Genomic DNA, 21,226 nt, shown 5'->3' with positions numbered 1-21,226 from the left:
AAATCTTGTTTAGATCTTTTACTTCATCAGTTCTTCCACTTGCTTTTGCTACTCTCTGCTCAAATACAAGTTTCAGAGTCTCTTCTGACTTCCATTTTGGTTTCTTCTTTTCTGTCTTTTTAATAACCTTTTGCTTTCTTTATGTATGATGTTCTTGATGTCATCCCACAACTTGTCTGGTTTTCAGTCAGTACTGTAAAATGTATTAAATCTGATCTTCAGATGGTTTCTAAATCCAGGTGGGATATTCTCAAAGTTGTATATTGGCTCTTGGGGACTTGGTTTAATTTTTTTCAGCTTCAATTTAAACTTGATTTGAGATATTAATGGTCTCTTCCACATTCGGTCTCTGGCCTTGTTCTGACTCATGATTATGAGCTTCCCTATCATCTCTTTCCACAGATATAGTCAATTTGATTCCTGGGTATTCCATCTGGTGAGGTCCATGTGTAGACACACAGTTTCTATTGTTGCAAAAAGGTGTCTGCCATGAATATGTCATTGGTCTTGCAAAATTCTATCATGCAGTCTCTGGCATCATTTCTATCACCATGTCCATATTTTTCCACTACTGAAGCTTTTTCATTGTTTTCGACATTTGCATTCCAATCAACAGTAATTATCAATGCATCTCTATTTCATGTTTGATCAATTTCAAACTGCAGATGTTGGTAAAAATCTTCAATTTCTTGATCTGTGGCTTTGGTGGTGGTACATAAACTTAACAATAGTAGTATTAACTGGTCTTCCTTATAGACATATAGCTATTGCCCTATCACTAACAGCATTGTACTTCAGGCTAGATCTCAAAATCTTCTTTTTGACAAAGAATGCAATGTCATTCTTCTTCAATTTGTTATTCCTGGCTTAGTAGACCATATTTTTTGTCCCATCCAAAATGGCCAATATCAGTCCATTTCAGCCCACTAGTATGTAGGATATTGATATTTATACTCCATTTTGTTTATGATATCTTCTAATTTTTCTAGATTCATACTTCATACATTTTACATTCTGATTATTAATGGATGGTTACAGCTGTTTCTTCTCACCTTGAATCATGACACATCAGGAAATGTAGATCCTGAAAACTTTATTTCATCCACTTCATTAAGGTTGCCTCAACTTTGAGGAGGCAGGTCTTCCACAGTCTTATCTACAGCACCTTCCAACCTGAGGGGCTCATTTCTTGGTTCCAGAACACAGCAATACACAGTGCACTACAGCAGGACAAACTGACAGATGAGTGGTAGTCAGGGCCCACAGAAAGTAAGATAACTTGCCAACTTAGCAATATTTTATTGAAAGAAGGTAAGTATCAACTGATAAAATTAATTTATCAAAATACACAACATATTACAGGTGATGATATTATTACTTGAATTGTGATTTTATACTAAGTCAAATTTTCCTGTTATAGAATAGAATCTAAAATGCTTACTATCTTGTTGCTATTTGTCACAGTCAATAGAAAATAAAGGAATAAATAGGACGGGTTAAGTAAATATTTGTTCATAGCTGGCTAAACAGTATATATATATATATGGAATCATACCACATACATGTATGTATGTATGTATATGTACATACATATGTGTGATATGATTCCACTTATATGTGAAAATACATTTTTCATTATCTGTATTTATATATTGGCACATCTTGTGAGCAGTGTGATGGGAGTAAATATAGGAACTTACAGTGCTGATGTTACTATCTACTTTACATGTGTTTTCAGTGTTATAATTTTCAACACGAAGAAAGTTACTCTTGTAATTAGAAAAAAAAAGTCTCTATTTTATTAATGGAATTCATAAAATTTAATAGTAAATTTAATTTCTTGTTCATATTAAGTTTTGAGGTTACTGTATAAATATTTTTAAGATACAAGATGTATAGGTTCCAATGTAACTGATTCTGAGGCAGTGTATTTATTTCCACAATGTTTATTTTTCAGTGTTAAATGTCTACACTTAAATATTTTAAGAAACTTCAAATACTGTTATAATCCTAACCTAAAACTCCTAACCAGCACTATCATTTTGTTAGAGCCATAACCACATATGCAAAGAAGCAGAAAATGTTCTAGATTTTCATATCCTGGAGTTTCTCTTAATCACAATCTCTTCAAGCCATAAAGTCTGCTTTAACATTTTTAACTTAAAATAGTAAGATTCCTCCAGTCACTGTCACCATGTTTTAAATCATGTTTAACTCTAAGGAAAAAAAAGTTATAAATCAAGGACTACATGTTCTTTTAAGTTATAAGCCAATTTTAAAATTTAGATCACAGAATTTGTAGTGATTATTATGTATGTAGGTGTGCAGGTATGAGTTGTATGTGTGTTCTTGCTGTGTGTACATGCATAGATGTGTGTGCATATATGTGTACACATGTCTATGTCTGTATTACACATATGTATTATATGTATGTGTGCATGCTCATGTTTATGTTGTACATGTGTAGTGTAAATCAACAGAGGGTCTCTAGAAACCCAATATTTGTATTACATTTAAAATGAAGAAAATATTTAAACCTTACTATTTGTACTATGGATAATAAAATTGAATCATAAGTGGAGAATTATTTTAGTGTATCATAAATATCATCATCATTTCTGAGCCCAGCTTCATAGTAATCACATTTCTGAAAGCACAGGATATAGGTGTGCGTACATCCAACATATTTTGAGACTGAAATATAAATTTTGATGTATGGATTTCAGGCAAAATTTATCCTAAGATTTTAAGCATTAATAAAGTGTTTAATTTTATACTATACTGTTGTTTTTGTTGTTGGTGTTAAGGAGTCAATTCCAACTCATAGCAACCTCATGTGGCAGGTACAGCTTGATCTCCACAGGGTTTCTAGGCTCTCCTGGAGCAGATCACTAGGCCCTCTCCCACGGGGCCTCTGGCTGTGTTAGAATTTCCAACCTTCCTGTTAGCTGCCAAGTACTTAACAGTTGCACCCCTACAGATCCATATTTTCACTAACTGTTTTATTTCTTCACCAAATTGAAAACTCAACTCTAAGACACATAACAAGAAAATACGTTCATGGTCAGTGAAAAAGTACATTCAGTCCAAAAGAGATAAGAATGAAAAGTGAAGAACAGATTAGATTTTTAGCTTATTATTTTTTCTCTATTATGGTGGTTTGAAAAGTTTACAAATCTTAAAATGACATAGAATAACATCATGCCATTTACTGAATTCTCTCTTTTTTTCAGTCTTGATTTTTCCCATTTAATTTCTTTCTGTATTTTCTTCTTGTCATTTGGCATTTTACTCAGAAATATGAGTATTTGTAGGGTTTGTAAATTGATTAAATGTGTTGAAGAGGAATGTTGTCTTTAGACTTTTTTCCTTCATAGTTAAATCTTATCTTTGAATGTTAGTAATACTATTCTTTCCCAAAGAGGTAGAAGAGGATAGTTAAAGAATATGGACAGATTATTGGCTTATTTGTGTGATTAGGATTCACATCATATCTATAATATAAAACTTATCACAAAACACAGAAGGATTAATAAGGTGATTGGTTATATATTATTATTATTGCTATTATTATAGCCCTCGATTTATTGTTGTTTGTATTATCATTATCCCTGCTATATTACTGCTATGAGTAATCAACTCTGTCTAGGTACATATGGAAAGAAAAAAGCCAAAAAAACAAAAAACAGCAATGTGGGGTAACAAATTTAAGTATTAGAGAATAAGAAAAGCAAATTTTCAATTAGGAATAAAAATTGTATATAAAAAAGAAAATAATCCAGGCTAAATTAAAGGATGACTCTCACTCAATATGAGCATGCATATTTTGATACTTAATTAGATTATATATGTCTTGGTTCCATGAGGAACAGAAGACTGTTTAAGATGTTCAGTTCCCTCAAAATGGAAACCTCATGGTCCAATAGTTGTCATTTCTCTGGAAAGTATTTCTAGGGATCAACAAACAACAACAACAACATAAGTTCTTCATGAATTACAAGTTACATTTTGTGCAAAGTGACAGGTTTAACATCCTTTATTTGCTAGACTAAGTCACCTTGTATCCTTTCTGAAGTAGGATGATGTATTTATAAATAAATTAATTCAGTTACAATCTATTCATGTTGGCCTCTTTAAACCCAAATCAAACCCATTGCTGTTGAGTTGATTCCAACTCTTGGTGACCCTATAGGGCAGAGAGGAACTGTCTTAGAGGGTTTTCAAGGCTGTAAATCTTTACAAAACTAGACTGCCACATCTTTTTCCCATGAAGTGGCTGGAGGGTTTGAACTGCTGACATTCCGATTAGCAGCCAAGAGCTTTAACTAATGTACCACCAGGGCTGCTTTTTGGATTCTTAAGAGTTTATAATAGTAATAAAATGTTCTCTACTATTCATTCACCCTATCCCCCCAAAAAATTACTCAATCATTCTTTATGAGTTCCCTTATAATTATTCCAATGATGAGATCAAAGAATTAAGCAGATAGCCAGAGACTGAATTTTTTGTTCGAGATGTGGCTGTTAAAGGGGACTGACTCATGTACCTAACAAGAAAATACATTTTTAAACAGATCACTTGGATGTTGAATCTTTTTATTTTGTATTTACCATAAATAAGTCAGGCTTTCTATGGACAGAGTACTGAAACTCTTAAAGGGATGCTGCAGAGAGTTGTACTAGTAGGAACACAGGGAAGAATTAAGTATTAATCTTTGCAGAATCTACATATAAGATAGGGATAGCATAGTTATGTGTCTAAGAAAAACAAGTATGTTTCCCATGAAATGATGATTTGCTTCTCTCTTACAAAGAAGAAAAATGGATGGATAAGAAGCAAAGAAGAATGAGAAAAAAAAAAAAAAAAGCAGGGCTTTGAACCTGGTTGGTTCAGTCATGGCCAGCAAAATGAAACAGGAAGAGACTCAACTTTTTAAAATTTGGTTGATCTGGAATGTTATCCAGAATGGGAAAATTGCAAGTTGAAATCCTGAAATGGGAAACATAGAAGTGGAGTGAGCCCTTTCAGTTGCCTGATGAGAGACATTAGATTTTTGCCAGGATTGTGAAGAGTGACATACATTCAAAGATGTGCAGTCTTTGACCCTGACACCTTAGTTTTCAACTCAGTTAATCAAGAGATTAAGTCATTATGAAACACACATGCTGCCCTTGTTTTCTAAGAGGAAGATAAAGTTTCTAGCAGAGTTTCAACCCATAATTTTTCTTGTTCTATTTAGCATTCCAGTTCACCCACATTTTAAAAATTCAGGTCAGTTCCAGTGCTGCTTCATTGATCATGACTGAACTGTGCTGAACCAGGTCACAGCCCTGGAAAAAAAGACACACTGACACATCTACAGAAACGTATTCATTGAAATCTCTTGAACAGTAAACTTCTGAAACAGTAATTTTTATACATTTCAAAGGAACATGTCTTCATTGTTTCCATCACTTCTAAAGGGTAAATTTCCTGTGTAATCTATGCTACCAAATCCACTGAAACAAAAAGCAACAGAAAATTCAAGAGTGAATTTCCAAGAATTGATTGGATCCAAGGAATTACTTGGGGTGCTCATTCCACATAGACCTACTGAATCCAAAGCTTCATGGGAGGGCTCCTATGATTAGGAAACACTATATAAAAAGTCGCCCCCAGAGCTGCCTCTAAAAATTCACCTACTCTGAATTATTTTATAATTTTATACTATGTAGGTAAGTATAATACAACTAACCCTGAACAGGGTTGAGGTAAGAGTAACACTTCTGATCCACAGTCAATTTTAGCTGTTTGATCTCATATAAAACGGGAGAAAATGTGTAAAGTTTCTATGTTTTCATGTCTAAGCAATGTACTTACTACAGTTTTCAGCTTTCCTATTGTCCCGGATCACTATTCTTTGGTTGATAGTGCTAAAGAGCGTTGTCCAATTAATCGTATGATAATAACACAAGTTGCTGTTGTCAGTTATGTAGATGTTTCCTGCACTGATTTCCTTCAGAGACTGGAATTGCAGAGAAGTGATGCCTTGTTGCTTGAGGATAAGCAAGGAGAGGCCGCTAAAGGAGGAGGGAAAAGGGAACAATAATAAATATTTCCTGGTTTGGAAAAACATTCCTGAAGTAGAATAATGGCACCACACTGTACTCCAAAAATTGTTAGTAAAACACAGATACTGAATCAATCAATCTCTGCTCAGAATGGCATTTTTTTTTTTTACATACTATATACTGTCAGTTTTAAAAGCAATAATTTGACCCCAAAATGAAAATGTCCATTTCTTAGAATTGTAAGTATTGATGATATATCTCTTCTTCTGCATATCCACCAATGAAATATCCACTCACTACCTCACCCTCCCTGAATTTTTAAGTTCCTCAAGGAAAAAATCCAGTTTAAAGAATAAATCTTTACTTAATAATTGTTCTTCTTCCTAAAGCAAAACATTAATATTACTATAGGTATTCAATAGATTTAGATGTGCGTTCAGAGACAGATACTGCAGATAATAACTGAGATATTTTGTCTTAATTTCTATCTTGGAAATCAAAGCCTCATAACTGTAGTAGTTGAAGAAAGTATCAGTAAGCAGAGATTATTAAAAATTAAATAGAAGAATGAAATTAAACTAAAATTAAGAAAATACTCAGAAGGCTTGGGCAACTGGGGACAGCTTCTGTAAAACTTAAATAAAAACTACTCTGTGAAAACCAATTATCATTTCAAGGAAATTGTGTTCATTTCAGCCGGGTCCATTTTTTCCTTAATTATCTTCATTTTCCATTCTCTGAAGAATAAATATATTTCCCATATTTCAATCAACTAATGAACATTATTTTATATTTCAGATGGCAGTTATCCTTTTTCATTTATAATGCTATGTACACTTTGCTGCTGATACTAACAATTATTTTTCATATGCTGTATATGTAAACCAGTAGCTCAATAATGAAGACTGATGCCATTTATTTTTCAAATTGTTCCCATCACAGCATCGTTGAGTTGTTGAATACCATGTCAGCACAAAGTCTTGACAGATGCACAGTGTTTTGCTCAATGGATAGTAGAAGTTGGCTATGTTGTTGTTGTTAAGTGCCGTCGAGTCGTTTCCGACTCATAGCGACCCCATGCACAGCAGAACGAAACACTGCCCGATCCCGCACCAGCCCCACAATCCCTGCCATACTCGAGCCCATCATCGCAGCCACTGTATCAATCCATCTCGTTGAAGGCCTCCCCCTCTTTCGTCGACCCTCCACCCTACCAAGCATGACATCCTTCTCCAGGGAATGGTCCCTTCTTACAACATGACCAAAATAGGTGAGACGAAGTCTGGCCATTCTTGCTTCCAAGGAGCATTCTGGCTGCACTTCCTCCAGGACAGATCTGTTAGTTCTTTAGCAGTCCATGGTACTTTTAGCATTCTTCGCCAGCACCACAACTCAAAAGCATCAACTCTTCTTCGGTCTTCCCTATTCATTGTCCAGCTCTCACATGCATACAAGGTGATTGGAAATATCATGGCTTGTGTCAGGCGCACCTTAGTCCTCAAGGAGATATCCTTGCTCCTCAGCACTTGAAACAGTTCCTTCGCAGTTGACTTTCCCAATGCTACACGTCGTCTAATGTCCTGACTGCTGCTTCCGTTGGCATCGATTGTAGAACCAAGCAATGTGAATTCCTTGACAACCTCAATCTTCTCTCCATTGATTGTGATGCTGCTCATTGGTCCAGTTGTGAGGATTTTTGTTTTCTTTATGTTGAGATGTAATCCATACTGCAGACTGTATTCTTCAACCTTCATCAGTAGGTGCCTTAAGTCATCCTCACTTTCAGCAAGCAAGTTGGCTATATATAGCACTTTAATAGATTGTGTGTCTCAACTACCCTTGATTAAGTGCTTTTCCCCTTTACATTTTAAAAATCTCATAGAGATAATGCCTGTTTTAATAGTAAAATTTAATCTATTTTCTGTGAAACATTATTATGGAGTATTCAGTTACTATTGATTTTAGTTATATTTCAGATTTGAACAGATAAACTAAATAAAAATATTGTTATTTAACTTTTAACTGTTCATAATTAACAATTTCATATAGTTGAAATCAGAGGTAAAATAAAATAAAAGCAATGGCTCAATAAAGACTAATTCATATAATTTTATCATGTGAATTAAAAATATTTACATCAGGACCTCAGGACAGGACACTTTCCTTCTGACTTCTGATTTACCTATCTATTTATTAACTAGCACTTTATGTAAGAACAGGGACCAATTCTGAAACACTAGTCCTATATAGTTGGGTCTTAATAACAGCACCAGAGACAAAATCAGATCCTCCCTATCCAACTGCATTCATCTCCTGCACACATGAGCCATTTTCAAGTCCTTCAATACTATCTTTTAATGATAACGCATGAATAAAACAATGGTTTAGTTTTATCACTTATCTCATGCACTTCATACCTGCCAAACACTAATATTATTTCAAATGACTGCCATTTAAAAATTCAAATTGTATATTCTGTATATTTTCCATCACCATCAGAGATATTTTTCATTGTGTTTATCTTTGGAACCAAAAGTTTAATAAAAGTTGGAAAGTAATTCCATACTACAATATTAAGCCAAGCATATATATAACACACCAAATCATCTCAGTAATTCAAGTAATACACTCAGTTTTTTTAAGGAACACATAGCATTTCTTGTATCTAGTATTTCTAGATCACCTAAATCAATGAGGCTGAGGGATGTCACATAAAATAAACATGGTGTTATTCTTAAAGTTTGGGAGACCTGCAGCTTTAAACGGATATACCCACCTATAGAGTACTCTTCCACCAATTGTGACCAGGTTAGAAAAAACACTGAAGTCAGTCATGTTTGGGGGCCATGATTGTATGTTCAAGAAACCTACAAAAAATTATGACAGTAAAAATATAAAAAGTCATTGTTTTAATAATAGTGTTTAATACTAATTATTCTTAAAATATGACATAAAAATATGTTGAAGGAAAGGAGCTAAGAAACTACCAGAGCATATTCCTATTTTTAACCATTCTAACACATATATGATTCATTCTTTTAAATGGAACATCTTACCAATATTTCTGGGGTATAATAATAAATAATAAAATAATCAATAATCAATGTTTGTGGGACATGCAAACATATGATCACAGATATTAAACCATTTAAACAATTTTCAATTTGATTTGTTCTTCTATAAACAAAAATATTTAGTCTAAACATATAAAAATAAAACTATACTTTATACTTTTCCTTTGAAATTTTTTTCATCATTTTATCTGTATATGTTAAACACTAGCATCCAGCTTAGATTATAAGTCATTTATGATCTAAACTCTGTCATGATATTTACATTCTTTGATGGCAAATCCATGTCAGATTCATCTCCATAGAGGCCATATCAGCCACTATAACACCCTTGAAGGTATTAAAACTAGTTGCCATATTTGCCACTAGTAACCTCAATTGTCAGAGTAGAATTGTGTTACATAGGAGTTTCAGTGGTTTATTTTTAAGAAGTAGATGGCCAGATGTTTCTTTTAAGGTACCTCTGGTATAAATGAATCTCTAATATTTCGGTTAGTAGCTGAGTGTGTTAACTGTTTGTATCACCCAGGGACTCCTTGAACACATTTTTTTAAAAGAACAAACCTTCACTGTCACCCAGTTAATTCTGACTCACAGTGACCCCCTTAGGATTTCTAAGGCTGTAAATCTTTATAGAAGCATACTGCCTCATCCTTCTCCTGTGGAGCAGCTGGTGAGTTCAAATGGTGGACCTTCTGGTTAGCAGCTAAATGCTTTACATACTACACCACTAGAGTGCCTTTGAACATATTAAATCCTCACTAAATATGGCCTAAATAAATTCTACACATCTACTCCTTATTTGTCAACTATCTCAGTGTCTGACTTTCCATATATATGACAATGTTGAAAAATCTATTCTCTGACTATTTTGCACACTAACAACATATGTCTGGTAGTCACAAACACTGAGGTATGAGGCAAAAGTAACACCAGCTATGATAGCTAAAGTTATGTGTTAACTTGTTTGGATCATGGTGGTTTGGCAATTATCTAATGATGTAATTTGGAAGTTATGCAATGATGTAATTGCCATTATGTAATGATTTAGTTATCCTCCATTTTATGATCTGATGTGGTCATCTTTCATTTTTTCATAATGTCAGTTTTTACATAACAATCTGGCCTTTGGAAACTTACCATGTTCCTAAAGTAGGAGGGAGTGTATAGTAAATAAAGAAAGCATGGGTTCGGGATCAGTTGACACTCGCCAAAACAATAATGTCAAAATTTAATGAATATTTTATTTTCACAACTCCATGTGTTTCCTAAACGTGCATAAAAGGTAAGGGGTAAGACACCTATCTTTTTTTAATAAAATGAGTTTTTAGCAACTGGAATTTGCTTTGCAAGTGATTTGCTAATTCCAACAGTATGAAATGTTTTCAAGAAAGCATCAGAAGTCACATAGCACAACAAGTGCACCTTTAAAAATTACCTGTTATCTCTCTGACTGTACGAAACACATTTAGTTTCTCTGGGTCTATGGCTTCAATTGCATTGTAAGGGTCCCTAGAAAATAAAAAAGAAATGCAGTGTAATTTAAAATTATGTAAAGAGTGAAAATATTAGAAGTGTGGTAATAATTATTTCATTAAAAATATTTCTTATTTTAATTAACAGTTGGAAGATTAGTTACAGCTTTTCCTAATTGTTCTGTGGTAGACGGTAAAGGGAATTAATAGATACATTGAAGAAAATTTTGATGACACAGGACATGAATTCTTCATGAAAGGCTAGTCTGGATCTAGAATGATTTGGCTTTGACCATCCTGAACAAACTCTCAAATACAGCATATTCATGTATGGATATTCACGTATGTATTTTACTTTATTTTGATTTTTGACATTTATTTTTAATTGGGAAGACATATTCTATAAATAAATTATATTATGTTGAGAATAATTGTCTTTTGGCCTCCTCATGGAATTCCACATTGTTAATAGCATCTCCAATTTCATAAGCAGGATAGAGACAAACACATATGCAAAACCAAACTCACTGCTATTGAGTCAATACTCACTAATAGTTACCCCCATTGAGCTTCCAAAGCTATAAATCTTTATGGAAGCAGACTGCCTTTTCTTTCTTCTGCAGAGCAGTTGTTGGGTTTGAAACACAGGACTTTTGGTTAGGGGTCCAATGGCTTAACTACTATACCACCAAACCAAAAAAAAACCTAATTCACTGCCATAAAGTCATTTCTGACTCATAGCGACCACTCCTTGGGTTTCCAAGGTGATATCACTACAGAAATAGATTGCCCAATCTTCCTTCCAAGGAATGGTTGGTGGGTTTGAACTGCCGACCTTCTGGTTAGCAGTCAAATGCCTTAGGCACTTTGCCACCAGAGCTCCTTAAACATATGTATAGTTACTTTTTTATTTGTTTTTAACTTTAGCTGTACATGTATCTATATGAGCTATAATTCAATATTATGTGAGCATTACTCTTCATGTAGGTTATTTATTTAGGCTCATCTTGTTCCTATCTTGTTATTTATATATACTTTTATAACAAGGAATTATTCATTTCCATCTACATGAATCACACTAACACTTAAAACTAAAATTTACTACAATGTCATAATATCAAAAAGGTATTGTAAATTTTGAAGAATTGTAAATACCATCCCTTAATGAATAAATATATTTTTCAGCTAATTTTACTAATACAGACATGTTCTATCTTTTTAAAAAAATGAGCAAAAAGTATTTTTAAAAATGTAATACTGTTAGTCACCGGTTACAAAAGTCCAACCTGAGGACAACTTCTACTAGCCATTTAATGTTATGCAAGTATGTCCTCACTTTGATATGACTGTACCAACCCTTACTTGCAACAAATTCATCATAATCACCTTCACTTGTTACATGTGTGGTTTTAAATCATTTAAAAAGTGATTTAAACCAAGCCTTTTCTTGCACTAACCTACTGCCAACAAGTCCATTCTGACCCGTAGTGGTCCCCCATTGGGTTCTGGAGGTGGTAAATCTTTACAGAAGTAGATTGCCCAGTCTTGCTTCTGCAGAGTGGCTGGTGGGTTTGAACCACCGAGCTTCTGGCTAGCAGTCAGATGCCTTAGGTGCTGTGCTACCAGAGCTCCTTTCTTGCACTAAAGTAAGGCTAAAGAAGAACCATATGCATCTGTCCTGATTTACCTACAATTTATTTGCACTTAAACATTTAAATACACAGGAATGGGTCTTCTTCATAATCCAGAACTGCTTGTATCTGATGGATTTTTCAGAGGTTTTTATCTCAGAAAAATATTTTTCTTGAAAAACATAGTGACCATGCAAAATAATTGCATACTAGAATATTACATCAAAAATAAACCTAACACCAAACCTTTCTCAGTAATTAAAACAATAAATTCAGGGTTTTTTTAAGGAAAACAAAGTATTTTTTAAAGGTTTTTTTTTTTTTTTTTCTTTTAAAGAGGCATTCTGTGGTAATTTGCTCCAGTGGGGATCTCTTTTTAATATCCATCATTTGGAGAGAAATTAAATTCTATCGATTGACCACTTCTTCAAGAGAAATCAAACCTTTGGAGAGTGGTGTTCTCTTTAGAAGGATGTATCTGTGTAACAATCAACTGAGTTTCCTTCTGGTTGTGGACATCTATGGCATTACATCCCTAGTGTGGGCAATAATCACCAAGGTGTGGTAACACATTGGAGGCATTTTCAATAGGGCTGTCAAGCGTCCCTGCGCCAGTAGAGGGACATATGGCCGATCTCCTCAGATTGTGAGTCCAAATCCATTGACTTTTCTTCATCCCAACATTAGAGCCTTGAATGTACTCTCTGTTAGTTCCAGCCATTATGGTCTCTGGAACAACCTTGTAGTGGCCTCACTGATCTTGAATCATCAGTGTATACTTCTAGTCTGTGAGCCATTGTCATCCTTACAAACAAAACAAAAACTTTGCTTGATGAAATTACTGTTTCAACCTTCAACCTAAGAAGTATAGATGATACAATGCACTACTGGTTTGACATGGATTGCTGCAGCACTGTGTTACCAAGATTGAAGAAATATTATAAATGATTTTCCCTATAATTCACACACAAACTGTTGATTAAAATTTTCCTTAAAGGAATATAAAAATCTTTCAAAAGCTTAAGGTGTAAACTAAATTATTCTTGGATTTTCTCTGTATAGAAGAGATAATTCATAGAATGAATAGATGTTCTTTGGAAGAATATGATTCCAAAAATTTAGTTAACTCTGTGAGAAAACTTGTTCTTACTTTTTAAAGTGCACAGACTCTTGTGTGCACAGGAAATATCAGCTTTGCACTAGTAGAATGAGCTTTCAATATTTGGTCTTCAATGAAAGGCAGTATATGGAATAGTCCTAGTAATATAATCAAATACCCTAGCTTTATTGAGAGACACTCAAACTTCAGGGCAGGCACACAATAATGGGGTCAGTCCAAACCTTTACAGAAAACACTTTCAGGTTGCCAGGAATGAAATAAATTCTAGACTGTTATCATGAAGCCCAATGGACCACAGAAATTTTATATACTCAATTTTAGAGATTCAGGACTCTCATAAAATAAGTTGACAGAATTTCACTTATTAACTTCAAAGTACCTCTTGGGAGTTTCATCCTACAGTCACTTGAAATCCACAGCACTTTAAAGTCAAGAACTTTCCAAGCTAAATAGACAGCTGTTCAAAAGAATGTTATGTTCACCCTGTCATTATGTTTGGTGATGAAAATAAAGGTCAATCACAGGATCAAAAGAGAGAAACATATTTTCACAATTCCACTAAATCACATTACTTCATCACCAAACCTATTATCTCCCTTCCATTGTCTGTTGTCATTGTAGTCTATCATCTAAGCTCTTACCTGCCAGTGCCTCACTGTGACACAGCATCAACATGCTTATTTGGTGAACATTTTGTTATTCTAAGAACATGTGCATGAATAGTGTCAAATGTGGCCAAACATTACAGAGGAGTATTTCTACTGAGAACCCTAAAAACTGAGTTTTGCCTAAAATTCTCAATTAACTTATGGGTCAAGAGTGTCTCTGCTATTTCCTGGAGCAATGGCACCATTGTACTATAAACTAATATGTTCATCTTCTTTTTAAAACTCTTCTATATATTAAAGCATTAATTAATAAATTGTTAGTCAATTTATTTTTAAACACAGGAAGCCTGTGTTTTGAAAAGCATAATCTCATTTATGATTTTATCTTTGTATTGGTTTGAATAAATACTCCAGATATTTTAATTAAACTTAACAATTCAATTAAAATGTAGGTTGTAGATTATTTAGGCTTATGGGAATCAAGTGATGTGAAGTATTTATTTAATTACTAGATGCTTTCTGCCTATAATCCCCTATATTGTTCATCTTTAAACACTACAGAGATAAAAATGTAGACATAAATATACAAATACCAATGCACATTCCCATGTATCACATACACAAATACATATGCCCATACATGTATGTCTTTAGTACAATGCATTAACTTTATGGCAGTACCTTCCTAAGATAAAGGAGAAAGATGTCAGAATCTATGTTTCATGTTTGCATGAGACTAAGGATGAAGAACATATCAGATTTTTAAAAGTTTTATGGTTTATATATTCCATGATGAACCAGCATTAACTAATTATTCTGAACCTCACATGATAGGTCTTTTTCAAATTGCCCTACGCATGTTTTATCTTTAAGATATTTACCCATCAGCAGATCACTCTTGTTTATTCATAATACTTTTGCTATGGCAAAGTTCTTGTGGTGGTTATTTATGGTACCATCCCATTAAAGGGAAGTTGGGACATTTCTAGAGGTATTTTGGTTGCAGAAATTGGGGGATACTACTGGCTTTTAGTAATAATCCAGGGACAGTAATGTTGAATGATATGCACTATGTAGGGCTGTTCTTCACAGCAAAGAATTGTCTACTGCTTTGTATAACCTTGAAACGTCCCACCAGACATTTAGGGCCTCACATGTGCAAACTTCACACTTGATCATTTTTCTGCATTGATTGCAGTTCTTTAGTCATGTTACCCTTAATTCAATTAAGCTATTTTCCCCAAGCCTCTTCTCATACAGAAATATGTCTGGGTACTTTTTTTTAATTGTGTATAATTATCTATGTAATATTATCTATAGATTTTTCTTTCAGAATTTCAGAATTGAAAAGGAAGACTTGATAATGAGATATATATATATATATATATAAAATATAAAATATAATGATATATATATATATAAAATACATATACATATGTGCGTGTAGACATTTGCTGCTATTGTGCGGCACAGAGTTAATTCAACTCATAGTGACCTTGCAGGACAGTGTAGAACTGCACCACAGGGTTCACTAGGCTGTAATATTTCAGACAGCAGATTGCCAGGCCTTTTCTCCCTTGAAAAGGCTGGTGGGGTTGAAATCTTGGTTAACAATGGAGCACTTAACCCTAGTGACACCATGGCTCCTTTGTGTGTGTGTATGGGGGGGCGTGTGTGTGTGCATATGCATATGTGTATATGTGTATTAGTTTGTATGTGTATGCATGTATGCTGGGCCTGAGAGAGATGAAAATCTTTAGCTTAATGCAATACATAACATGATTTCAAATATTTCCCCACCTGGATGGACTTGAGGCTAATTCATTTATTATTTTCAGCCAGAGGCAAACAATGCAAATCAAGGTGCTATGTCTTCTTAATTCTCAGAAAACAAGATTATTAACATGATATACTTTTACATTCATGGTATTAAAATATTTAGTATTAAAAGTAGATAAAGTGTAGATTTTGACTAAGGTCTGTATCCAATGGTACCATGCAAGTTAAGACAACAGCCCAAATGGATTAAGAGGGCCAATGAGAATGTGTCCTTTCTGAAAATGACCAGTGCTACCCATTTCCAGTCATTGTTGCCATTTGGGAATGTTGAGGTAGAGTTCTCTGAAGAGAACTTGGAAACCTTGATTTTAATTTTTTCAAAACAATTGACTGATGGGTCAAATACAAGACATCAAAGGGTAGAAAATACATGCTATTTCTATATGCCCATATTAAAAACTACTCTTCAGGCTAAAGAAAAATTTTATGTAATAACTCATAGAGTAATTTCTTGAATGGAATGATAAAACTTTATTCTATTGCTCTTGTTTCTATCTGGGCATATTTATTCATAACACTCCACATTATTTTGCAACTAGAAATGATGTGATGTATGTTCAGAGTAAGATTTTGAATTGAATTATGTGTGACGTTTTCTTTATTTGTAGCCTATAGCACTAATTAAGTAGTAATATAAGCAAATAGATAAAATATAAAATAAAAATATTGACATTTTTATTACAATCCAAGTACAAATTCTGTTGTTTTTCTAGTGAAAGTCAGAAGGTGGTTCTGTTATGAAGGACCTCCAAAAATGTTTCAGTTTAATATGATCAAAATGAAATTCATTAAATGGATCTTGTATAGTGGTATTGACTTTACAATTTAAGATAAAAGAAAAAGAATAATGTCATTGCAAAAAAAGTATTTCTGAATGAAGCTCAGGAGAATTTCAACTTACTAATATGTTTCATGTTTTTTTTAAGAAATAGTAATTTATACTATTTTTAATTCAAGAGATTGAATTTAAATAAATTGAAATAAAATTCACTACCCTACTTATGGGTAGTGTTTCCCTACACATCCTAAAAGTGAGTCAACCTTGCTGAAATCTATAGACTTGAGGAGAATGTCCTACAAATACATTTTGGCTTAGATGCAAATTTGTATGTTCAAAATTAAGTAATCACCAAACTGAAAATCTAGATGTTTCCCAAATCTTAATTTCCTATCTCTGATGATGAAATCTAGCACTTCCTTTTCTTGGGGAAGAGCATTGTTGTTGTTGTGTGCTGTCAAATCGGACCGACTCATAGCGATGCCTCCTTGGGGTCCAAGTCAGTATCACTACAGAAGTAGATTTCCCAACCTTCCTTCCAAGGAGTGGCTGGTGGGTTTGAACCGCCAGCCTTCTGGTGAGTAGTCAAGTGCCTTAGGCACTATGCTACCAGAGCCCCTACTGGAAGACCAGTAACAAAGTGCAAAACTTTCTGGGTCAAAAAGATTTAAACAGACAAAGCTAAAGGATCCTTTAGGCTTTCACTATACTTTGTAAGATAATTTCATACAGAAAATTAATACTGACCCATGAATCCCAGTGACAAGGAAGATCAAATTTCCATTGATCTTGGTGCAGTTTATGAATTTGTCGATGTTACTGGAATCCACAGTCTGAGCTGACATCAACGATCCTGTGCCAATGCCATCACAAGCTGTCGAAATAAGACTCAAGTCAGATTGATAATTTATTTGGTCAATAAATCATTGTACTTTCACCATAAAATAACAATGTGGGGCTAATACATAAAATCCCCTTCTTATATATCCACTCTAAACTGATACATTTACTATTTTTTAAAAGCTAGTCACTTTAGAAAAATAATTTAATGACTCACTACTGGTCTATAATCTTCAGTTTTAGAAACACTGGTCTAATGGTGAATGTAGAGTAAACTAAAAGTACTAATAACTTGATTTGTAGCCAGAATCAGGGTCATTTAGATATTTATTCTTTGAGTATTATCTATGCTTTCTGAAGACTGTCCTTAAGAAAATTCTATATATTCATATGTATGTACCTATGTTGTTGTTGTTGTTGTTATGTGCCGTCGAGTCGGCCCCGACTCATAGCGACCCCTTCTTGGGCTTCCGAGGCAGTATCACTACGGAAGTAGGATTGCCCAACCTTCCTTCCGAGGAGTGGCTGGTGGATTTGAACCGCCAGCCGTCTGGTTAGCAGGCAAGTGTCTTAGCCACTATGCTACCAGAGCTCCCATGTACCTATATATATATAAATATATATATTATGTATACAGAGAGAGAGAGAGAAATAGTGAGTTATGGTTATATGTGTATGTCTTTGAATATATATATAGAGAGAGAGAGAGAAGAGAGAGAATATATATTTATGTACCTATATATATATAAATATATATTCTCTCTCTTCTCTCTTTCTCTCTATATATATTCAAAGACATACACATATAACCATAACTCACTATTTCTCTCTCTCTCTCTGTATACATAATTATATATATATATATATAATTACTATATATATATATCATCTATCTATCTGGAGCACTGTTGGCACAGTGCTAACTAGAAGGTTGGCAGTTCAAACCCACCAGCTGCTCTGTGGGAGGAAGATGAACCAATCTAGTGCCTAAGGCATTTGACTGCTAACCAGAAGGCTGATAGTTCAAACCCACCAGCCACTCCTCGGAAGGAAGGTTGGGCAATCTACTTCCTTAGTGATATTGCCTCAGAAACCGAAGGAGGGGTCGTTATGAGTTGGATCTGATTCGAGGCCAGTGGGGTTACTTCTGTAAAGATTTACAGCCTTACCAACCCAACAGGAGTTACTGTGAGTTGGAATTGACTCAATGGCAGTTGGTCTGGTTTTTGCCATATGATGTTGTTCTTGTTTGTGCTGTTGAGTCGGACCTGACTAATGGAGACCCCTCCTTGGGTTTCCCATGCAGTAGCCTTAAAGAAGTAGATTGCCCAAACTTTCTTTCGAGTAGTGGCTGGTGGGTTTGAACTTCCAGTCTTCTGGTTAGCAGTCAAGTGCCTTAAGCACTATGCTACCAGATCTCCTTATGTTCCATTGCTGTTGTTGTTATATGCTGTTGAGTCGGACCTGACTCATAGCGACCCCTCCTTAGGTTTCTGAGGCAGTATCACTACAGAAGTAGATTGCCTCATCTTCCTTCTGAGGAGTGACTGATGGGTTTGAACCTGCAGCTTTCTGGTTAGCAGTCAAGTGCCTTAGGCACTATGCTACCGGAGCTCCCTTATGAAAAAAGCTATGTTTAGGAGTGCTGGTGGCATGGTGCCTGAGGCATTAGACTGCTAACCAGAAGGCTGGCGATTCAAATCCACCAAGTATGCTTGGAAGGAAGATTGGACAATCTACATTTGTAGAGATACTGCCTCGGAAACCCAAGGAGGGGGTCACTGTGAGTCAAATCAACTCAATGGCAGTGAGTTTGGTTTTTGGTTTAAGCATGAAAGGGATTCAAAGGGACATGCTACATGGCATTCACTCTCCAGGAGTTAAAAATGTTTTGAAAGATAAGGCATATGGAATGATAAGGAACTCTACCATAGTGTTAAATGGACGTTGCAGATAACTCATGCTCAAGAATTTTAGTGGAGAAAAATCCCTTCCAGTTGTGATGCTCATATTCCTCACCAGAATGAAACTTAAAATAAGCAGGGCCAAAGTTTAGTCCAAATTTCCTGAAAGTTATTAAGCTCCCCAACATATGAAGTAGTACATTAGAAAAGAACAAATTTTAGATTTAATTTAAAAGGGGAGCTCAGGTAGCATAGTGCCTAAGGCACTTGACTGCTAACCAGAAGTCTGGGGGTTCAAACCCCGCAGCCACTCCTCAGAAGGAAGGCTGGGCAATCCTTCCTTAGTGATACTGCATGGGAAACTCAAGGAGGGGTCGCTATGAGTCAGGTCTGACTCAACGGCACATACCAACAACAACAATGGAACTTAAGTCTGAGTTTTGTCTGACTCCGCTTCAAAGGTATCCTTCAGGACCAGGAGTACACACTATCATGACAGTTGATATTTTGGAGGATGGTTTGAGTCATGGAAAAGTTTGTTTGGAAAAATTTGGTTGTGGGAGTTGGTGTTTCCTGAGACACTAACTTGTCTGACAATTAAAAAGTAAATGGAAAATCTTGGTGTAGGCACCTGCCAGATACAAAATAATCTGGGCTCTCACTCACCTTTTGGGCAAATATCAGTGCAAGGTTTACACATTTTAATCCCATTTTCCTCTACTTCCATTTTGGAACTAGGACAGGCACGTACACAAGAACTAGAATCTACCACAAAGTTATCTATTTGGAAAAAAAAAGGTAAAATGAGAAATAATGTTAATATTCAGCAAATAAGTATAAAACAAGCTATTTTAGGGTTTGGAAATAATTAACAACATTGACTATGAATATGTCTGTTCCCCTAAAACAACATTTTATCTAAATATCTTCATGTTTACCATATAACAATTTATTTTTGATCTACTGAAATAGAATTCCAATCCTGAAATATTATCTCTGAACATCTACGTTCAAATCTGAGGGTATTGTGTGTTATGAACAATAAATACTGGCTTGGCTACTGTTCCATATCCTGAAATGCCTCCAGAGTTGAGAGAATTTCTTTTATAGACTTAGGAAACTACATGACATTTAGTTTGTGTTTTTCAATAGTTCCACTTCATTTCACATCATGATGCAAGTTTGAAGTCTAAAAATACTTCACATCACATGAAGCACAACTGAAGCTTACGTTAAGCTGCCTTGGATCATGACTGTGTTTCATATCTAGGAGGGAATATTGAAAATGTGTTTGATATTTTAAAGGATGTCACAACAACTTTCCCCATATTTTTGTACATAGAAACCAATGGAAGTTTTAAAGAGTAGTACTTCAGGAAAGGTATATCAAGTAGACCAGGAATATCTTATTATCTACTATGTCAGTGAAATGTTTAGGAATTTGTTCATTTGGGACATGCCAGGACATCCCATTCCAAGTAAAGGACAGGTTATTACATCTTGAGCCTCTCACAATGAAGGGGAAAACACATTTGCTAGGCCACTTTGGGTTTTGGAGTAAGCATATTCCATGCCTGGGAAAATCACTCTGGGCAAGTAGGCAAAGGGATGGAAGGTTTCCAGCTTTAAGGGGATTTCATTACAAGAAATGTATCTGGTGTCAGTCCAGGCTACAGTGATAGCAATTCTATTACTGGGACTATACAACCTAAGAGGCTTTATGATATTAGAGGCATCTATGTTGGAAAAGGGAGCTCTGGTAGCATAGTGGCTAAGGCACTTGACTTCACCAGAAGGCTGGCGGTTCAAATCCACCAGCCACTCCTCAGAAGGAAGATGGGGCAATCTACTTCCATAGTGATACTGCCTCGGAAACCCAAGGAGGGGTCGCTATGAGTCAGGTCTGACT

The 21,226-nt window shown here is 34.9% G+C and overlaps 1 protein-coding gene across 1 annotated transcript in view; it reads right to left on the bottom strand.

The window, feature by feature from the left end:
- Positions 1 to 21,226, bottom strand: part of ERBB4 (erb-b2 receptor tyrosine kinase 4) — a 1,111,475-nt gene that overhangs the window by 400,365 nt on the left and 689,884 nt on the right. The window contains exons 8-12 of the mRNA XM_042783534.1: positions 19,984 to 20,097; positions 17,321 to 17,447; positions 10,561 to 10,634; positions 8,828 to 8,918; positions 5,861 to 6,060 (exon numbers count right to left, since the gene is read on the bottom strand). Coding sequence (XP_042639468.1) covers positions 5,861 to 6,060; positions 8,828 to 8,918; positions 10,561 to 10,634; positions 17,321 to 17,447; positions 19,984 to 20,097 — 606 coding nt within the window. The remainder of the gene's footprint in view (positions 1 to 5,860; positions 6,061 to 8,827; positions 8,919 to 10,560; positions 10,635 to 17,320; positions 17,448 to 19,983; positions 20,098 to 21,226) is intronic.

This window comes from Orycteropus afer, unplaced genomic scaffold (assembly GCF_000298275.1).
Source record: "Orycteropus afer afer isolate SDZICR_OR568_19922 unplaced genomic scaffold, OryAfe1.0 scaffold00002, whole genome shotgun sequence".
NCBI classification, from domain to species: Eukaryota; Metazoa; Chordata; class Mammalia; order Tubulidentata; family Orycteropodidae; genus Orycteropus; species Orycteropus afer.
This window is presented reverse-complemented; position numbering and strand designations above follow the sequence as displayed.